Genomic DNA, 15,657 nt, shown 5'->3' on the forward strand with positions numbered 1-15,657 from the left:
TGTACACTACACTGGACCTGGTCCAGTTCCTGTCAATCACTCAGCTCAACCCTGGATCCATTCAGAAACAAAACTTCTCAAATAAACTTAGAGAGCTCAGGATGCAAAATGCAGAGAGCTCAGGATGCAAACGCAGGATGCAAAATACAAAATCTGAGAGGGACTTACCCATAACCTCTAGATGCAGCAAGAAATTAGCACAGTGGACTCAGCAAGTACCTATGCCTGGTTACTGACTGCGTCTGGGGATTACAAGGGGATCCTTCAGATCTGATTTCTGACACCAAACTGGTAAAAACCAAGGCACAACAAAATTTTCAAGTTTATTTGAGTAACAAGCAATTCATGAATTGGTAAACACACAAACCAAAAGAGGTTCAGCACGCTGATGACAAAGCCTCAGAGGCAAGTATCTATAGGATGAATGCAGAAGCAGAATTTTAAAATTATTTGATTGGTTGCTGTTATGAATTTACCTTTTCTCTTTACCTTGCTGGAAAGTTCATAGTCACATAATCATATGTTGATTGGCTGCTTATGAATGACTGAGATTAGGTTTTGTTTCTGTCTAAGAAAGACAGAAATGACTCAAGTTAAATTAGTTTACCAGAAATAACCCAAGTTAAGTGTTGCTTATGTTTTGAATTTAAGCAACATTAAAGCTATTTTTAATGCCTAGTTGGTTGGTTTTGTTTGCTCAGAACATTTTCAGGCCCACTCTCCACTTTAATTTTGCTTTAACAAGATGAATGTTGATGTTGAATTATTTAGCTGTGCCAAAGTGTCTGTTATAAATGCAGTATCACTAATTCTCTTAAGTTCTCTGAGTCACAGAGAAAGAGCCTGGGATGACATTTCTTGTCATCCCTTTCCCCAGATGGAAGATATGAGAGTCAGCCAACAAGAGGCACTCAGGTGAGATTTGGGAGGTGGATGAGAAAGAAGGAGAATCATTCTCTGGCAGTGACAGCAAAGAGACAATGGGTGAACCACAGATGCATGTTACAGCAGACCAGCATCTGAAAGCCACCAGCTCCGTGCACCAATGAGCTTCCCCGGGCCTGTGCATCCCCAGCTCTCCAAAGCATGTGACAGTCTCTAGTTCCCTGGATGGAAAGTACATCCTACTTTTAATACCTAAATGTGCTTCAGTTTTCCTAATTGACTCCTCTGTATCAGCAGAGGAACATGAAATGCTCTTTGGAAAAAATGGAGGCAACATAATTTTCAGAAATAACAGACCCCAGTAGTCCTGGGTTATAAAATATGAAAATGAGACTACTTATATCACAAGGGATTTGTGCCAAATAGCTAGCTAAAATTCTTCTTTGACAAGTGTAAAATACTTTAAGATAATCTATACCGCTAATTCATATTTTTGTCTTGAATTTACATCCCTCATAAATTTTGAATATTTTGAGGCAAAACATTTCCAAAGTCTTTGTAAGACGGTGTCTTATATCACACTTCTCATCTAGTCCTCAAGAAAAATACTTGTGAATTTTCCAATGTTAGCTCAATTAGTCTTTGTTATTATTTAAAAAGTCTTGCCTCTGTGGGCATTTTTTGGTGCCTTAATGGAAGATTTTTCATGTTTCCTATACATTTAGTTTTTTAAGTTTTTTTCTGCCACATTTTCCAACAAAATTCTCTGTAACTGAAGTAATAATTTATTGTACCTTCTCTCCAACTAAAAATGTTGTTTTGTGTGTGTGCAATAATCCAAGTTTTATTGCTGTCAGTCATAAGCTCAGATCCTGTTAAAACATCTTTAGTTTTTCGTTGTTGGATGTTTAATTCTGGCTCCAGGTGACTAACTTTGTCAATTCTGTTTTTGATTGTTGAGAGAAAGCTTTTTATCAAGCACCCTATGTATCTGCTGAAAATGTCTCTTCATAATAGTACACTCCATTATCTTTCCATTTTTTTAACACAACAAAAAAGGTGTGTGTTTTCTTTTGCTGTACTGTGGCATATTATAATTACTATTAATCATGAAATTTGCAACATGTCTTCTGCTAATCTATAGTTCTCTTTCCTGTTCTAATTGTAGCACTAGCTTAATCATCTCCATTCAATTCTGCATCAGCATTATGCCTTCACTTCAAAATTAAAACTTGGCTATACTTATTTTAAGCTAAAAAGTAATTTAATTGTATTATAAATAAAATAATAATTAGCATTTAATTTTAATTATCATTAACAATATAGATAGGTGTAACTATAACTCATGCTATCTACATAAAATATTCAAATAAAGATATTGTGTCCTGATAAAAAAATTATTCAAATTGAATCAATCCATTGACACTGACTAGATCAGGGATATATTTATACATGGTGCTGAAAACAATCCATGTGGCAACACATTTGCAGTCCAATACAGACACATCTCTATTTTCAGATTTTTTCTTTTTCTTCTTTTTTTTTTTTTTTTAAGAGATGGGGTTCCACCATGTTGCCCAGGCTGGTCTTGAAATCCTGGGCCAATTATCCTCCAGTGTTAGCCTCCCAAAGTGCTGGAATTACAAGCATGAGCCACCATGCCTGGCTCAGATGCTTCTCAACTTACAACAGAGTTACGTCCTGATAAACCCATTGTAAGGTGAAATATTGAAAGTCTAAAATGCACTCAATAAACCTAACCTGCTGGTCATTATAGCTTGGCAACAGTACACTGTAGGGTAGCAGTTGTTTACCAGAGTAATCGCGTGCTGACTGGGAGTTGCAGCTCACTGCCACAGCTGAGCTTCGTGAGAGGGTATCACATGGCTTTCTACTGCATGCACAGAAGTTTCATATCATCATCAAGTCAAGAAATCCTAAGTCAAACCATCATAAGTCAGGGATGATCTGTAATATCTTAAGTGAGGCAACAGTTAGAGGTAAATGTATTTCCACCAAAATAGTAAAGTTGTGTTTCATGGTAAAATATTTTACACTGTTTCAAAATTTAAAAGTAATGACAACTGAATAAAATTTAAAATTTAGTTTCTCAGGTGTGCCCCTATATATTAAGTGCTCAGTAGCCACATGTGGATAATACCTACCTTATCGGATACTGTCGTTTCTAGAAAATATTCAAACGCGGAATTTTAATACACACTTCTACATAATCCATGAGTGAAAAAGACAGCACAAGAAATATAGAAAGTATTTTAAAAGAATGATAGTGAAAATAGAATATTTTAAAATGTGGGCCAGGAGTGGTGGCTCATGCCTGTAATTTCACCACTTTGGTAGGCTGAAGCAGGAGGATTGCTTGAGCTCAAGAGTTTGAGACCAGCCTGGACAACAAAGTGAGACCCCATCTCTACAAAAACTAAAAAATTAAGCTGGGTGTGGTGATGCATGCCTGTGGTCCCAGGTACACAGGAAACTCAGGTGGGGGAATTGCTTGAGCTTAGGAGGTTGAGGCTTCAGTGAGCCATGACCATGCCACTGCACACCAGCCTGGGCAACAGAGCAAGATCCTGTCTCAAAAAAAAAAGATAAAAATGTGTGAGATACAGATAAACATGCACAGAAGGACATTTTATATCTCTATATTTACATGTTCGAAAAGAAGAATTTTTAGTAAGGTAAAGGATATTGTAGGTAATATGTTGTAGAGGCTTTGGATATTATATCTTCTGCAGAATATTGAGTTTGTTCCAACGGGCACTTAAATTACTGGCGGATCGCTTTTGCCTTGGGAAGGCTTGATTTTAGACATCACTAGCAAGGGTTTGCTTTAATTTGCTCTTCCTTCTAGGGCAAGTCTCTTAGTGCTGAGATGCAGTACTTACTCCTAAAATATGACCCTTTTGGTATTTCAGTGGAAATATACAAGTTTACCAAGGTCTTCTAACTTGATGGACTGGAACTTGCAATTCTCTTTGCTACTGTGGGCAACTGCTGACATCTCTGATCAGCTCTTTCAACCTCCACAGAAGTTTTCCTGGGATCCTCTGGAGAGTGCCCTGTGCTTGTACAGTTCAGGGTCAGCCAAGGATTTGAAGGGAGAAATGCAGAGCTTTTGGTACCCAGCCCGCAAATCCCCACCACTCCATCTCCCTGCTCTGCAGCTCTTTTATTTTGGGGAGCTCCCATGTAAATTTTTACCTGCTCTGGTTGTCCCAGGCTCCACCCTCCCACCCTCCAGGCCACTGTGAACATCTGGTGTGTGCCATGTCTGCATCCACATGACTAAATACTGCCTTAATGTGAAAAGTCACACCAAGATGAGACTAGTGTGGTCCCCTGATCTTAGGGGTCAGGTTCTCTGCATGAGTGTCTACCTGCATTTAGCCATTTCCCATGCCTTCAAAGTTATTTTCTTAGTATTATAATTTTGAATTTTCTATACACTTTATAAATGTTATCACAAAAAAGTTAGAGGCTGGAACCTTTCTGTAACACTCCACACCTGCTTTGATCCACCAAGGAGGAAAAACCTTGTACTGACTTAGCTCAAATTCTCCAAATCCCTGTTTTTCATCCTTCACTTTAGTGTAGAGATATTTTTAACAAACTCTAAAAGCTGCTATTATCACAGCTTTGGCCAAGACAACCCTCTCTCATCACCATCACCCCCCACCACTAATTTCTTACTGGTTGATAGACTAGAGTTTCTAGAACATACCCACACATGCTTTCCCCATTCTCCTCTGAAGCTGAAAGAGTGAGAGCTATGCAGAGACATCTATCCCTATTCCTGAAATGTCATGGGAGATATCTTTCCTGGTGCTTAGCAATAAAAGAGAGAAAACACCATACTCGAGGTAAATAAAAACAACATTTAATGAATGACATGTTTTGAGTGCCTTGCCAGTTAGTCGCTGAATGGATCTCATTTGGTCAAATGCTTGTGTTTTCTATTATGACATTACTTAAGCTAATAGAGTTAAAATAATAGCATCAAAATTTACAAAATTATCTCCTATCTGAATGAAAATGCAAATGATTCTAACTTTTACTTCAGTAGCTCTGGAGTTTCAAGTCTGTTCACTTAGAAACGAAATGGCCTTGATTAACTTATACTTGAACTACCAATTCCCTCAAACTTAACATAAATGTAAGACATTGCCAACTAGAATACCAATATGATTTTGGGGGGAAATTACAGAATGATTTTAACTCTCACATAGAAGAAAAAAATGCCTGAGAATAACAAGGTAAATATAAAAATGAAGACTGAGGCAAAAATTGGCTCCCACATTATAGTCAAAGCCACTGTAATCAAACCAATATTTTATTCATACAGGAGTAGAAAAGTAGAAGACATGAACAGAAATAAAAATTCTGACCAAATTTTAAGGAGTGTGAATGAGAACTGAATGTATGATAAATGTTGCATGTTCAGTTCAATGGGAAATTGATCGCTTATTTAATAAGTGATTGTGGCACAAAGGCTGTCTTCAGCAAACACCAAATAACTCTGTGCTCTGCTTTGAGACACTTTTCTGAATCTGTTAGCAAGAGAAATGCTGAAGCTTTCTCAGATGTCTGCTGTGTCTAGGGAAGATGGGGGATGGCTTCAGAGCAAGAGGCCACAGGTCGGCTGTGAGCATCTGTGTCTAGCTGTTGAGCATCTCCAACAGTGGATGAGTGTCCAGGTAGACCTGAGGCTGTGCCCTGAGATTTCTGATCATCTCCCAGCACTGTCTCCACCAGCTGTACTTCCCGCCCCTCTCGGGAGAAACTAGCTAAAGGCCCCCTGCTACACAGCTTGAAGAAAGGAAAAGAGGAATATATTGGGAAGCAGTTTCCCCAATGCCTCCTATTATCTTCCCAAATGTCGGTCAACTCCCCAGGAGCATCTTGGACTTCAAAGAAGGTGGGGTGCACCCAAGGCACATCAGTCTCCTCTTGCAGGCAGGCAGCTTCCTATCCGAGGCCTGAGACAGGATGACATCCTACTCCCTTCTCATCCTGTCCAGTATCAGTTCTTATAAACCCCGTCTGTAGGAACAGCCTTCCAGGAAAACATCATGGGCTTCAGAGTTCTCCCATAAACCAGGCAGGCTGCCTCGCAAGATGTTTAAGTCACTCTACTGCTTCCTTTGCAGGCCCCCTTTCTTCCCTGCCTCCTTGCATTGGACCCCCACAAATACCTTGCTAGGGAACCCGTTTGCACACGCAGACACTCACCCCATCCACATGCTCCCATTATCAAGGGAGAAGGGAGGGGTGGCAGTGAAGAGCGAGGCAGGTTGAAAGTAGTCTGTACCTTCTAGGAGCAGAAGGCAAATATCATGAGGGGCCATGAAACCCATGGAAAAAGGGGAAGTAACAGATGCAAGTCATCTCTAATCTAAGTCTACCTTGGTGGGGTGGTGTGACCTCCTCTGCCCAAGTCCACTTGCATCTCTAGGGGCTTCCATGTTCTGTAGCCAGGGCAAGGGACCACCTACTTGACCACAGTCTGACTTCTTGGATACCCTGCCCCAAACTTCTCCCATCATTCCCACTAGGAAGTTCCAACAGGGCTTGTTTGTTACAGCTCAAGAGTGAATAAAAGGGCTGCTCCTCCTGCCTCCATCCCTGTTCCTGCTTGCTCTCCTCCCAGCCCAGTCTCCAACCCTCCCCGCCCAGTCTCCAACCCTCCCCATGTCTCAGCACCACTGCCATGTTCCAGCCACCAGACACAACAGGCACCTTAAACCATCATGGTGTGGGGAGAGATGAGAAGTCATCTGGTCAACAGCTTGCATGGAGTTGCCGCACCAAACATGACTGCATGACTCCAATGCAGTCAAAAGCTGTGGAAGTTACACAGAAGTAAAAGATACAGGCCTGCCCTCAAGAAACTTTGGTTCTGTCAGAGTATAGACAAGTAACTCATGAAAGGCAATGCCAATGAGATAGAAGGTCCAATAGGAAGACAGCGTGCTGTTGGGGCACAGAGGAGGGAGGACCCAGATATTCTGGAAGAAGGAATGAAGGAACTGGAATGTGATCTGGGCACGCTGGACCCTGTCCTCAAGCCCCATGCCCCTCTTCCTACACCAGACGTCATGACCTGGAGACTGGGAAGCACTCCATGGGATGGAAAGAGAAACAGAGGGCTGGACACAGGGGTGCAAGGGCTGATGGTGTCCTTGGCTCAAGTCCAGCACAGACTCAAAGGTCAGCCTTCCCCAGCAGGCATCTGTGGGCTTCCTCAGATTCCTTCTGGATCTGGGACAGTCCTTCCAGCCACGACTCCTCAACAGGCACATCCTCAGAGCCTTGGCCCTGGGTTACTTGCCTTTCCTGTAGTTCTTTCGGCCGAAAGTTTTGCTGGGTATATTGGTAAGCCTTGTTGCTGTAATAATCTCCTTCGTTTTCCCACAGAATGGCTTCGACTTTCTCCATTAGCTCTCGCAGTTGGGCCTCCTGCTCCTCCCCCTGTGCCCTGTTGTTGAAGCCGCAATGGCGCCGTGCAAGGGTCACATCCAGCCAGGCAAGGGCCTGGTTGTCAGTCTCTCGCACATAGTCTTCCAGGGAGCCGCCAGCCAGGTCTTCCTTCCGGGTGAACACCAGGATGGTGTGACCCAGAACCCCCACTCCAAAGACCTCCTGCAGGCGCCTGACCACCTGCTGATCCTCATCCGTGAACCGGCCCAGTTGTGTCACCAGGAGCACGGCGTGGGGCCCTGGGGCGGATAAGACGATGGCTTGGCAGATAGCGTCTGCCACCTCTGGCGAGACCTGGGGGGACAGAATGTTGGGTGTGTCAATCACCTCAAGCTCCTTCCCAGCCCACTCTCGGCTCCGTCTCTGGGAGGTCTTCGTCACGGGTCTGGTGCTGAGTTTAGACTCGAAGACGTCCCTGCCGAGGATGCTGTTTCCTGTTGCACTCTTCCCACTTCCTGTTTTCCCCATGAGAATGAGCCTCAGTCTCCTTGGGGTCTTCTGTTCTTTCTCCCTTAGACCTAGAAATATCCAAAGAAAGCAGAGGGAACTGGGGTAAGGGCCCATGTACCCCATCTTGTCATCACCAGGAGCCTCTGGGTGTACCCCCAGACTGCAGGGGCAGATTGTCAAAGACCAACATCTGCCCTGAAACCAGCGCTGGGCCACCATTCTGGGCCCACATCCTTGAAGGTGGGGCTGAACATTCTCTCCCAGTGCAAGAGCAGAGCCTAGAAAGAAGAGCGAGACTTGGCCAATAGAACACCAAGAAACCCAATACCAAGGTTTTTAGATATGACTGGGGAAGAAGGCAGGAAGGGAATTCCCTTCTCCTGGCCTTGCAGGTCCCAAGACCCAGAGCACATAAAGAAGTGACAAGTAATAGCTGGTTTCCCAGTCTTGTCCCCACTGAAGACATTGATGTATCTCAGATGACAAAGCATGAAGCTGGCATGTGGCAGCATGGGCGTGGCCATCTCCTGAATCTCCTGGGCACCAACAGGCCTTGCTGTGGCCTGACAGCCACCCTTGGCTCTGACCCACATGCCAATTCTAACTGAGTGACATTGGGCCCCCTCCATCTTCCCCAAGGTGGCTGGAAGGAATTTGAGTGAATGGGCAGAAGTCTGGGCCGTAGATCTTCATCCCCACCCACCTAGCCCAGTGCAGAGCCAGAGGAGACAGGAACCCCCATCTGAGCAGCCTGGAGCTAGCACACACCACTGGACTTTACTAAAGCCAAATGCATCACTTGAGCTCTGTAGAGGATTCTTAAAAGAATAGCTAACCTTGATTGCTATAACAAAAGGTCAAACAGGTGTTAGCACAGGTATTGGTAATGTCCCTATTGTAGTAGGTTAACGTGGCTTTTTCCAGATGGCTCAGGCCATTTAAGTTCATAAAGTAAAAGGTCATTCATATTAAAATACATAATGAATCACAAATCATTTCTTCTGGCCAGGAAAGGGCTGGGTTTCCAGCATTTGTAAATCCTGCCTCCCCAGGATGAATGACGAAGTTGAGCCCATGAAAGTTAAGCGCCTGACCCTGTGCAATGGCTTTTGGGAAAGGGACGCCCTCGGTAAGGCAGAGCCCAGACCTGAGGCAGCAGCCAAGTACATTCTGCTTGTTCACAAGGCACTTTCAAACTTACAACTGTGACAGCTCCACTTCGGAGTCAGCCAAACACCCATACAGGGTCTGTTGGCATCCAAGCCTCAGTCCAAGGCCACTTATTTTCATCACACCCACTGTCAGCACATCCATCCTGAGGAAGAACATCTACCATGTGAAAGCATTTCCTTTGGGACTGGCATGGTGATTTAGTCATTGGTGCTATTTCTCGCCTCCTTTTATCTACCATACCTATCCAGAGGTCTTTTTTCTTATTTTTGGCTGGTGATAAGAAGGGCCCTACCCCAAAGGCCTCTGATGGTGGCTGAGGCGGGTAAATTTCTGTGACTGGGGGACGTCAGCTGCCTCTCCAAGCACACTATGGTGGTGGAGCTGTGTCCCACCTGCACCCCAAATGTTTCCCACCCGCTCCCCTCTCCTCATTCATTTTACCTCCTGACAGCTCCAGCACAGGATCCTGGGACAGCTCTTCCGGGGGATTGTCCTGGGGAATTTGTTCATATTCTTCTTCCTCCATCTACAAAAAAAAAAAAATCATATGTTCTACTGACTTTCCAAATGAGTTTCAACAGCCACCTGCCTTTCACCTTTCTCTTGCCAGAGGAAAGTTTTTTGCATTAGTGTAGGGTTGGGGTGGGACTGAGTGAGGCAATGGAAGAAGGGGTCTAAGACACTCTCTGCTGGCTTTAGGGACCCTATTTCTTTAGGGATGCTATCCCTCGCCCCCTTCATTGTGGTCTCCATCATAAGTTTTAGAGATTTTACAGATAAAGGTGCAACTGGCCTGGGAGCTGAGGAATGGATGAAATTTGGATAGACAAAGCGTCTGGAACTGTTCTGGGAGGTGGGGGGAGGTGGAGGGGGAGGCAGTGGGGAGAAGGTGGAGGAAGGGAAGAAGGAGGAGGTGGAGGAAGGGAAGCACAGAAGCAGGTGTGATTCTGATCCTGTGTGCCCTGGGAGCAGCAGGAAGGCCTGGTGTGCCTGGAGGACGTGAATGAGTAGGATGTTGTTGGGAGGGGCCACTTGGTGGGCCTTGGGGCCAGACTTTGGAGAAGACTGTGCAGTGAGGGTTACAGAGGACTGGGATTGCAGGGGCTGAGCTGGGAAGGAAGCCAGAGACCTCAGGGGAGATGCAGCCACCAGTTAGCTCTGTCTGGGCCTCAGCATCCCATCAGTAAGAATGTTGGGCCTGAACTAGATGCCTGTGAATGTCTCTTCCCCTATTAAGGTCTCAACGTACTTCACAACATTTTTTAGAGCAATTCTTTGTCCTTTTTGCAAATTAGGGCCACATCATTCCCAACCAGGAACTCCTGTCCCCTTTCCCATGACAGCAATGTGTCCTGGCTTCATAGACTGACACAGTTCTCTGTGTCAAGATCCCATAAGGTTCTCTCTGCTGGATTTTCTCTGTGGGACTGAGGAGGAAGTTGCATGGTCCATGACTGTTTTTCCAGATCATGTAGGACATTCACAACCAGATGAAACAGATCCAGATGAAGGGTCTGGGGTGTGGGGAAACCTAAGTCCAGGGGAACCTGATAGACATGTTTTTCTCATTGCCACATTGTTAGATGTTTGTTCTACTCTGTTCACCTGGCAAACACACTCCAGTCCTCCCCAGATCCCAGGAGTATATATGCGGATATTGCTTTATGATTGGTAAAGATCAATTTTGCAGTGCTGGGCTGGGCATGGAGGGAGTCCAGGAAGGTCTGTTGACTTTCTAGGAAGAAAGAAGCAGCAGGCCAGGCGGACAGCCTTACTCAGACCTGAACAGCCAGATTCTGGAAGGAGTCCAATATTTCACCTACCAAAGGGAGTTAGTTCTTCCTAACTGGTGGCCTCTCAATCTCTTTGTCCCTGGCTTCCTTACATCCCTGGTGGAAACTGAGGCAGCACTTTACCAATGTAATCTCATTCCTCCTTTAGAGAGAACGGGCAGGCAGCTTAACAGGAAACAACAGCCGGGTGGGACTAGGCTGTGGCATGCAGGAACCTGCACTGTGCCTTCGCAGGGTTCGGGGAATGGGTCTGCACTCAAGGCACCTCCCTGCCTCCTCCTAGACCCTCCCTGGAATGGCACCTCCCATATTGGCCACAGTGTGCATTGTCTCCAACACAGAAGATGGAACAGATAGTACCATCCTTGTCATATTGCTCTGGAAGAAAGCAAAACTCAGAGAAGCATCTTGCCAAATATTAAACAGTGACTTTGTCACAAGGCAAAAAGTTCTCCAGACGTGTTGGTCACAGCTCTTTTTATCACATTACAAACCTGCACACACCACAGCACACACAAATACACAACACACACATATACACAAAACACATGTACCACTCACACACATGCAGGTGAACACACAAACACATACACAAACACAAATATACATACACAACACACACACAACACTCACATACACACACAACACAAACATCACACACACAAACACCACTCACACACATTCATGTTAACACATACAAACATGTAAACACACATACACAACACAAACACCCACACATACACATCCAAATATGACACGCACAAATACTCAGACTTACCTCTGCACCAGCTCACAGGCAAGAGAAAGGACCACGTTTCTGGCCTCCCGGCCACGCACTCTCACGGAGGAGGCAGAGAAAAGCTTCCACGGTGTATGAACACAAGGACAAGGCCGATGTTTGTTTATATTTTCAGCAAAATGTTTTCAGAGAGCTGGGCTGGAGACCTGCCCTTGAAAGAGCAGTGTCCGCTGGAGATGGAGGAACAGGAAGTGGGTAGGAGCACCGGCCTTCCTGAGTCAGAAGAGTCTGCTGTTGCACTTTGCAGCCTCGGAAGTAGAAAAAGGGAGGATACCAGCGGTGGGATTATTTTTATCCTGAGCCAGGATAACTAGAACTCAGAGCTTAAAAAGAAGCAGATGCCTGAGAAAGATTTGTGTCAGGAGGAGTGACTTTCCCTGATCTCTCTTTTCTGAACCCCACCTCCTCCCCAGGGAACTTCTATGCCTCAGTATTGGGGCAAACAGTCATTGTCTCCTGTCTTCCCCAACCTCTCCTTCCTTTAATAGTTTCTCTCAGGACAAGGTCTGACACTCATTACCTCTAAGGCATGAATCATTGGTAATTACAATTGTTACAGCTTCTAGAAGATCTGCACTATAAGAAAGGGGAAAATACAAAAGAATGTCTAAAATGTAGGATTAAAGAGAGCACTTGTTATGGGGGAAGAACAATATTTTAAACACAGGCCAAGGGAGAAAACACCTCAGCATCCTCAAAAACATGTTTTCTAGGACTTTACTAACAGATCTGATAACTGTGGCTAAAGGGAAGCCATTGAAGGAAGAAATTCAGAACATAGGAGCATAGGTGATGATATTGTTACCACATGATTTTAAAATGTTAAGATTCCCTAAAAAAATTCCACTCAATTTACTATAATAGTTCTAATTTTCTTTGGTTCTGTTCTGGTTGATAGTCATGGTGTATTTACTAAAATTGTTACATAGTATGTGTGTGTATATATATATATATCTTCTAATGTTCTACTTAAATTATTCTGTAAATACCCTGACACAATTAATTTTTTTTTTGAGACAGAATGTCATTCTGTCACCCAGGCTGGAGTGCAGTGGTGTGATCTCAGTTCACTGCAACCTCATCCTCCCAGGTTCAAGCGATTCTCATGCCTCAGCCTCCCAAATAGCTGGAATTACAGGCGTCTGCACACCCGGCTAATATTTTGTATTTTTAATACAGACGGGGTTTTACCGTGTTGGCCAGGTTGGTCTCAAACTCCTGACCTCAAGTTATCTGCCCACCTCGGCCTCCCAGAGTGTTGGGATTATGGGCGTGAGCCACCGCGCCTGGTGTAACATGATTAATTCTTTTTTTTTTGTTTGTTTTCTCGAGACGGAGTCTCGCTCTGTCACCCAGGCTGGAGTGCAGTCGTGCGGTCTTGGCTCACTGCAAGTTCCACCTCCTGGGTTCACGCCATACTCCTGCCTCAGCCTCCTGAGTAGCTGGGACTCCAGGCGCCCACCACCACGCCCAGCTAATTTTTTGTATTTTTAGTAGAGATGGGGTTTCACTGTGTTAGCCAGGATGGTCTCGATCTCCTGACCTCGTGATCTGCCTACCTTGGCCTCCCAAAGTTCTGGGATTACAGGTGTGAGCCACCACGCCTAGCCACATGATTAATTCTTAAAAGTCATGTGTTGATCTTTACCATTCCATTGCCTAAGTATTCAGAAAGTATTTAGAATGTTATTACTCCACCCATAATTGAAATTAACCATCTATTTTGAATTTTAATCATTTCCATCTTCTGCAGGCTGACCCTGGAGAGTTGCCCAGATCTGCAGTTGACTGAGCCAGGGATCAATCAGCTCAGCGTTTAGCCATGAGAATTGGGAAGTGTTTGTTACTGCAAGGTAATCTGGCCTAATCTGATTGATACAGCATATAAATCTGATGTTGGTTCTTTTGGTTTCTTTTTTATTTTTTGTTTTTATTTTTGGCTGACTCTCACTTTTGGTGATTTCTTTTCTGGAATTACATTCACAGTCTTTGATTGTGAACTTAAGTATGGAAATCCTTGGGATTGAAATCAAGGTGGCTTCACTCCAGAGAGGATTTGTGTACATTTTTATCAGGAACTGACAAGGGGGTGCTGGTACTACTAAACTGAGACCACTTCAACCCAATTTTCAGATTTCTGGCTTAATCCAGAAATTCCTCAATCTACAACTCACTTTACAACTGATTCCAAATTTAGGCTCCAGAGAGTATGGCTGAGAGCTTCATTTGCTCTTGGGGCAACCAATCTTCCCTTTGAGTTTATGGCTCTACTCCCATTTCAGTTTATTTATTTATTTATTTATTTATTTAGTTGGTTATTTTAAAAAGTTTTGCCCACATGGTGTTATCCCTCACTTCCTGCAAGCCAAATAACGTAGTCCATTGTTTTGTTGAGGGAGGACCTCTCTATGCTAATGTCTTAAACACAGCATATTTACAAAGAATGTAATTCACAATCTCTGTTATGATCTTGTTTCTGTTTTTATTATTATTATACTTTAAGTTCTGGGGTACATGTGCAGAATGTGCAGATTTGTTACATAGGTATACATGTGCCATTGTGGTTTGCTGCACCCATCAACCCATCCTCTACATTAGATATTTCTCCTAATGCTGTCCCTCCCCCAGTCCCCCACTCCACAACAGGCCCCGGTGTGTGATGTTCCCCTCCCTGTTCCATGTGTTCTCATTGTTCGACTCCCACCTGAGTGAGAACAGGCAGTGTTTGGTTTTCTGTTCTTTTGTTAATTTGCTGAGAATGATGGTTTCCAGCGTCATCCATGTCCCGGCAAAGGACATGAGGTCATTCTTTTTTATGGCTGCATAGTATTCCATGGTGTATATGCACCACATTTTCTTTATCCAGTCTATCACTGATGGGCATTTGGGTTCATTCCAAGTCTTGGCTATTGTGAACAGTGCCACAATAAACATACGTGTGCATATGTCTTTATAGTAGAATGATTTATAATCCTTTGGGTATATACCCAGTAATGGGATTGCTGGGTCAAATGGTATTTCTAATTCTAGATCCTTGAGGAATCGCCACACTGTCTTCCACAATGGTTGAACTAATTTACACTCCCACCAACAGTGTAAAAGCGTTCCTATTTCTCTACATCCTCTCCAGCATCTGTTGTTTCCTGACCTTTTAATGATCACCATTCTAACTGGCGTAAGATGGTATCTCATTGTGGTTTTCATTTGCATTTCTCTAATGATCAGTGATGATGACCTTGTTTTCATATGTTTTTTGGCTGCATAAATGTCTTGTTTTGAGAAGTGTCTGTTCATATCCTTCACCCACTTTTTGATGGGGTTGTTTGTTTTTTCTTGTAAATTTGTTTAAGTTCTTTGTAGATTCTGGATATTAGCCCTTTGTCAGATGGATAGATTGCAAAAATTTTTTCGCATTCTGTAGGTTGCCTGTTCACTCTGATGATAGTTTCTTTTGCTGTGCAGAAGCTCTTTGGTTTAATCAGATCCCATTTGTCAATTTTGGCTTTTGTTGCCATTGCTTTTGGTGTTTTAGTCATGAAGTCTTTGTTCATGCCTATGTCCTGAATGATAATGCCTAGGTTTTCTTCTAGGGTTTTTATGATTTTAGGTTTTAGGTTTAAGTCTTTAATACATCTTGAGTTAATTTTTGTATAAGGTGTAAGGAAGGAGTCCAGTTTCAGTTTTCTGCATATGGCTAGCCAGTTTTCCCACTACCATTTATTAAATAGGGAATCCTTTCCCCATTGCTTGTTTTAGTCAGGTTTGTTGAAGATCAGATGGTTGTAGATGTGTGGTGTTATTTCTGAGGCTTCTGTTCTGTTCCATTGGTCTATATATCTGTGTTGGTATCAGTACCATGCTGTTTTAGTTACTGTAGACTTGTAGTATACTTTGAAGTCAGGTAGCGTGATGCTGTACTCCAAGTCTACAGAACTTTGTTCTTTTTGCTTAGGATTCTCTTGGCTATGCGGGCTCTTTTTTTGGTTCCATATGAAATTTAAAGTAGTTTTTTCTAGGTCTGTGAAGAAAGTCAATGGTAGCTTAATGGAAATAGCATTGAAT

At 43.6% G+C, this 15,657-nt stretch overlaps 1 protein-coding gene across 2 annotated transcripts; it reads right to left on the bottom strand.

The window, feature by feature from the left end:
- Positions 1-4,758: 4,758 nt before the first annotated feature.
- GIMAP6 (GTPase, IMAP family member 6) lies at positions 4,759-12,050 on the bottom strand. Of its 2 annotated transcripts, none has more exons than XM_004046480.5 (3): positions 11,575-12,050; positions 9,445-9,529; positions 4,759-7,898 (listed from the first exon to the last, which is right to left on the bottom strand). In XM_004046480.5, exons 2-3 carry the CDS (start codon positions 9,527-9,529, stop codon positions 7,105-7,107), a joined length of 879 nt encoding a protein of 292 aa, XP_004046528.4. In that variant the 5' UTR covers positions 11,575-12,050; the 3' UTR covers positions 4,759-7,104. The 2 variants fall into 2 exon arrangements, with proteins under 2 accessions (XP_004046528.4, XP_063564924.1); XM_063708854.1 differs by having other exon boundaries at positions 4,759-7,674; positions 11,575-11,921.
- Between the last annotated feature and the right edge of the window lie 3,607 nt (positions 12,051-15,657).

Source organism: Gorilla gorilla, chromosome 6 (genome assembly GCF_029281585.2).
Source record: "Gorilla gorilla gorilla isolate KB3781 chromosome 6, NHGRI_mGorGor1-v2.1_pri, whole genome shotgun sequence".
Classification (NCBI taxonomy): Eukaryota; Metazoa; Chordata; class Mammalia; order Primates; family Hominidae; genus Gorilla; species Gorilla gorilla.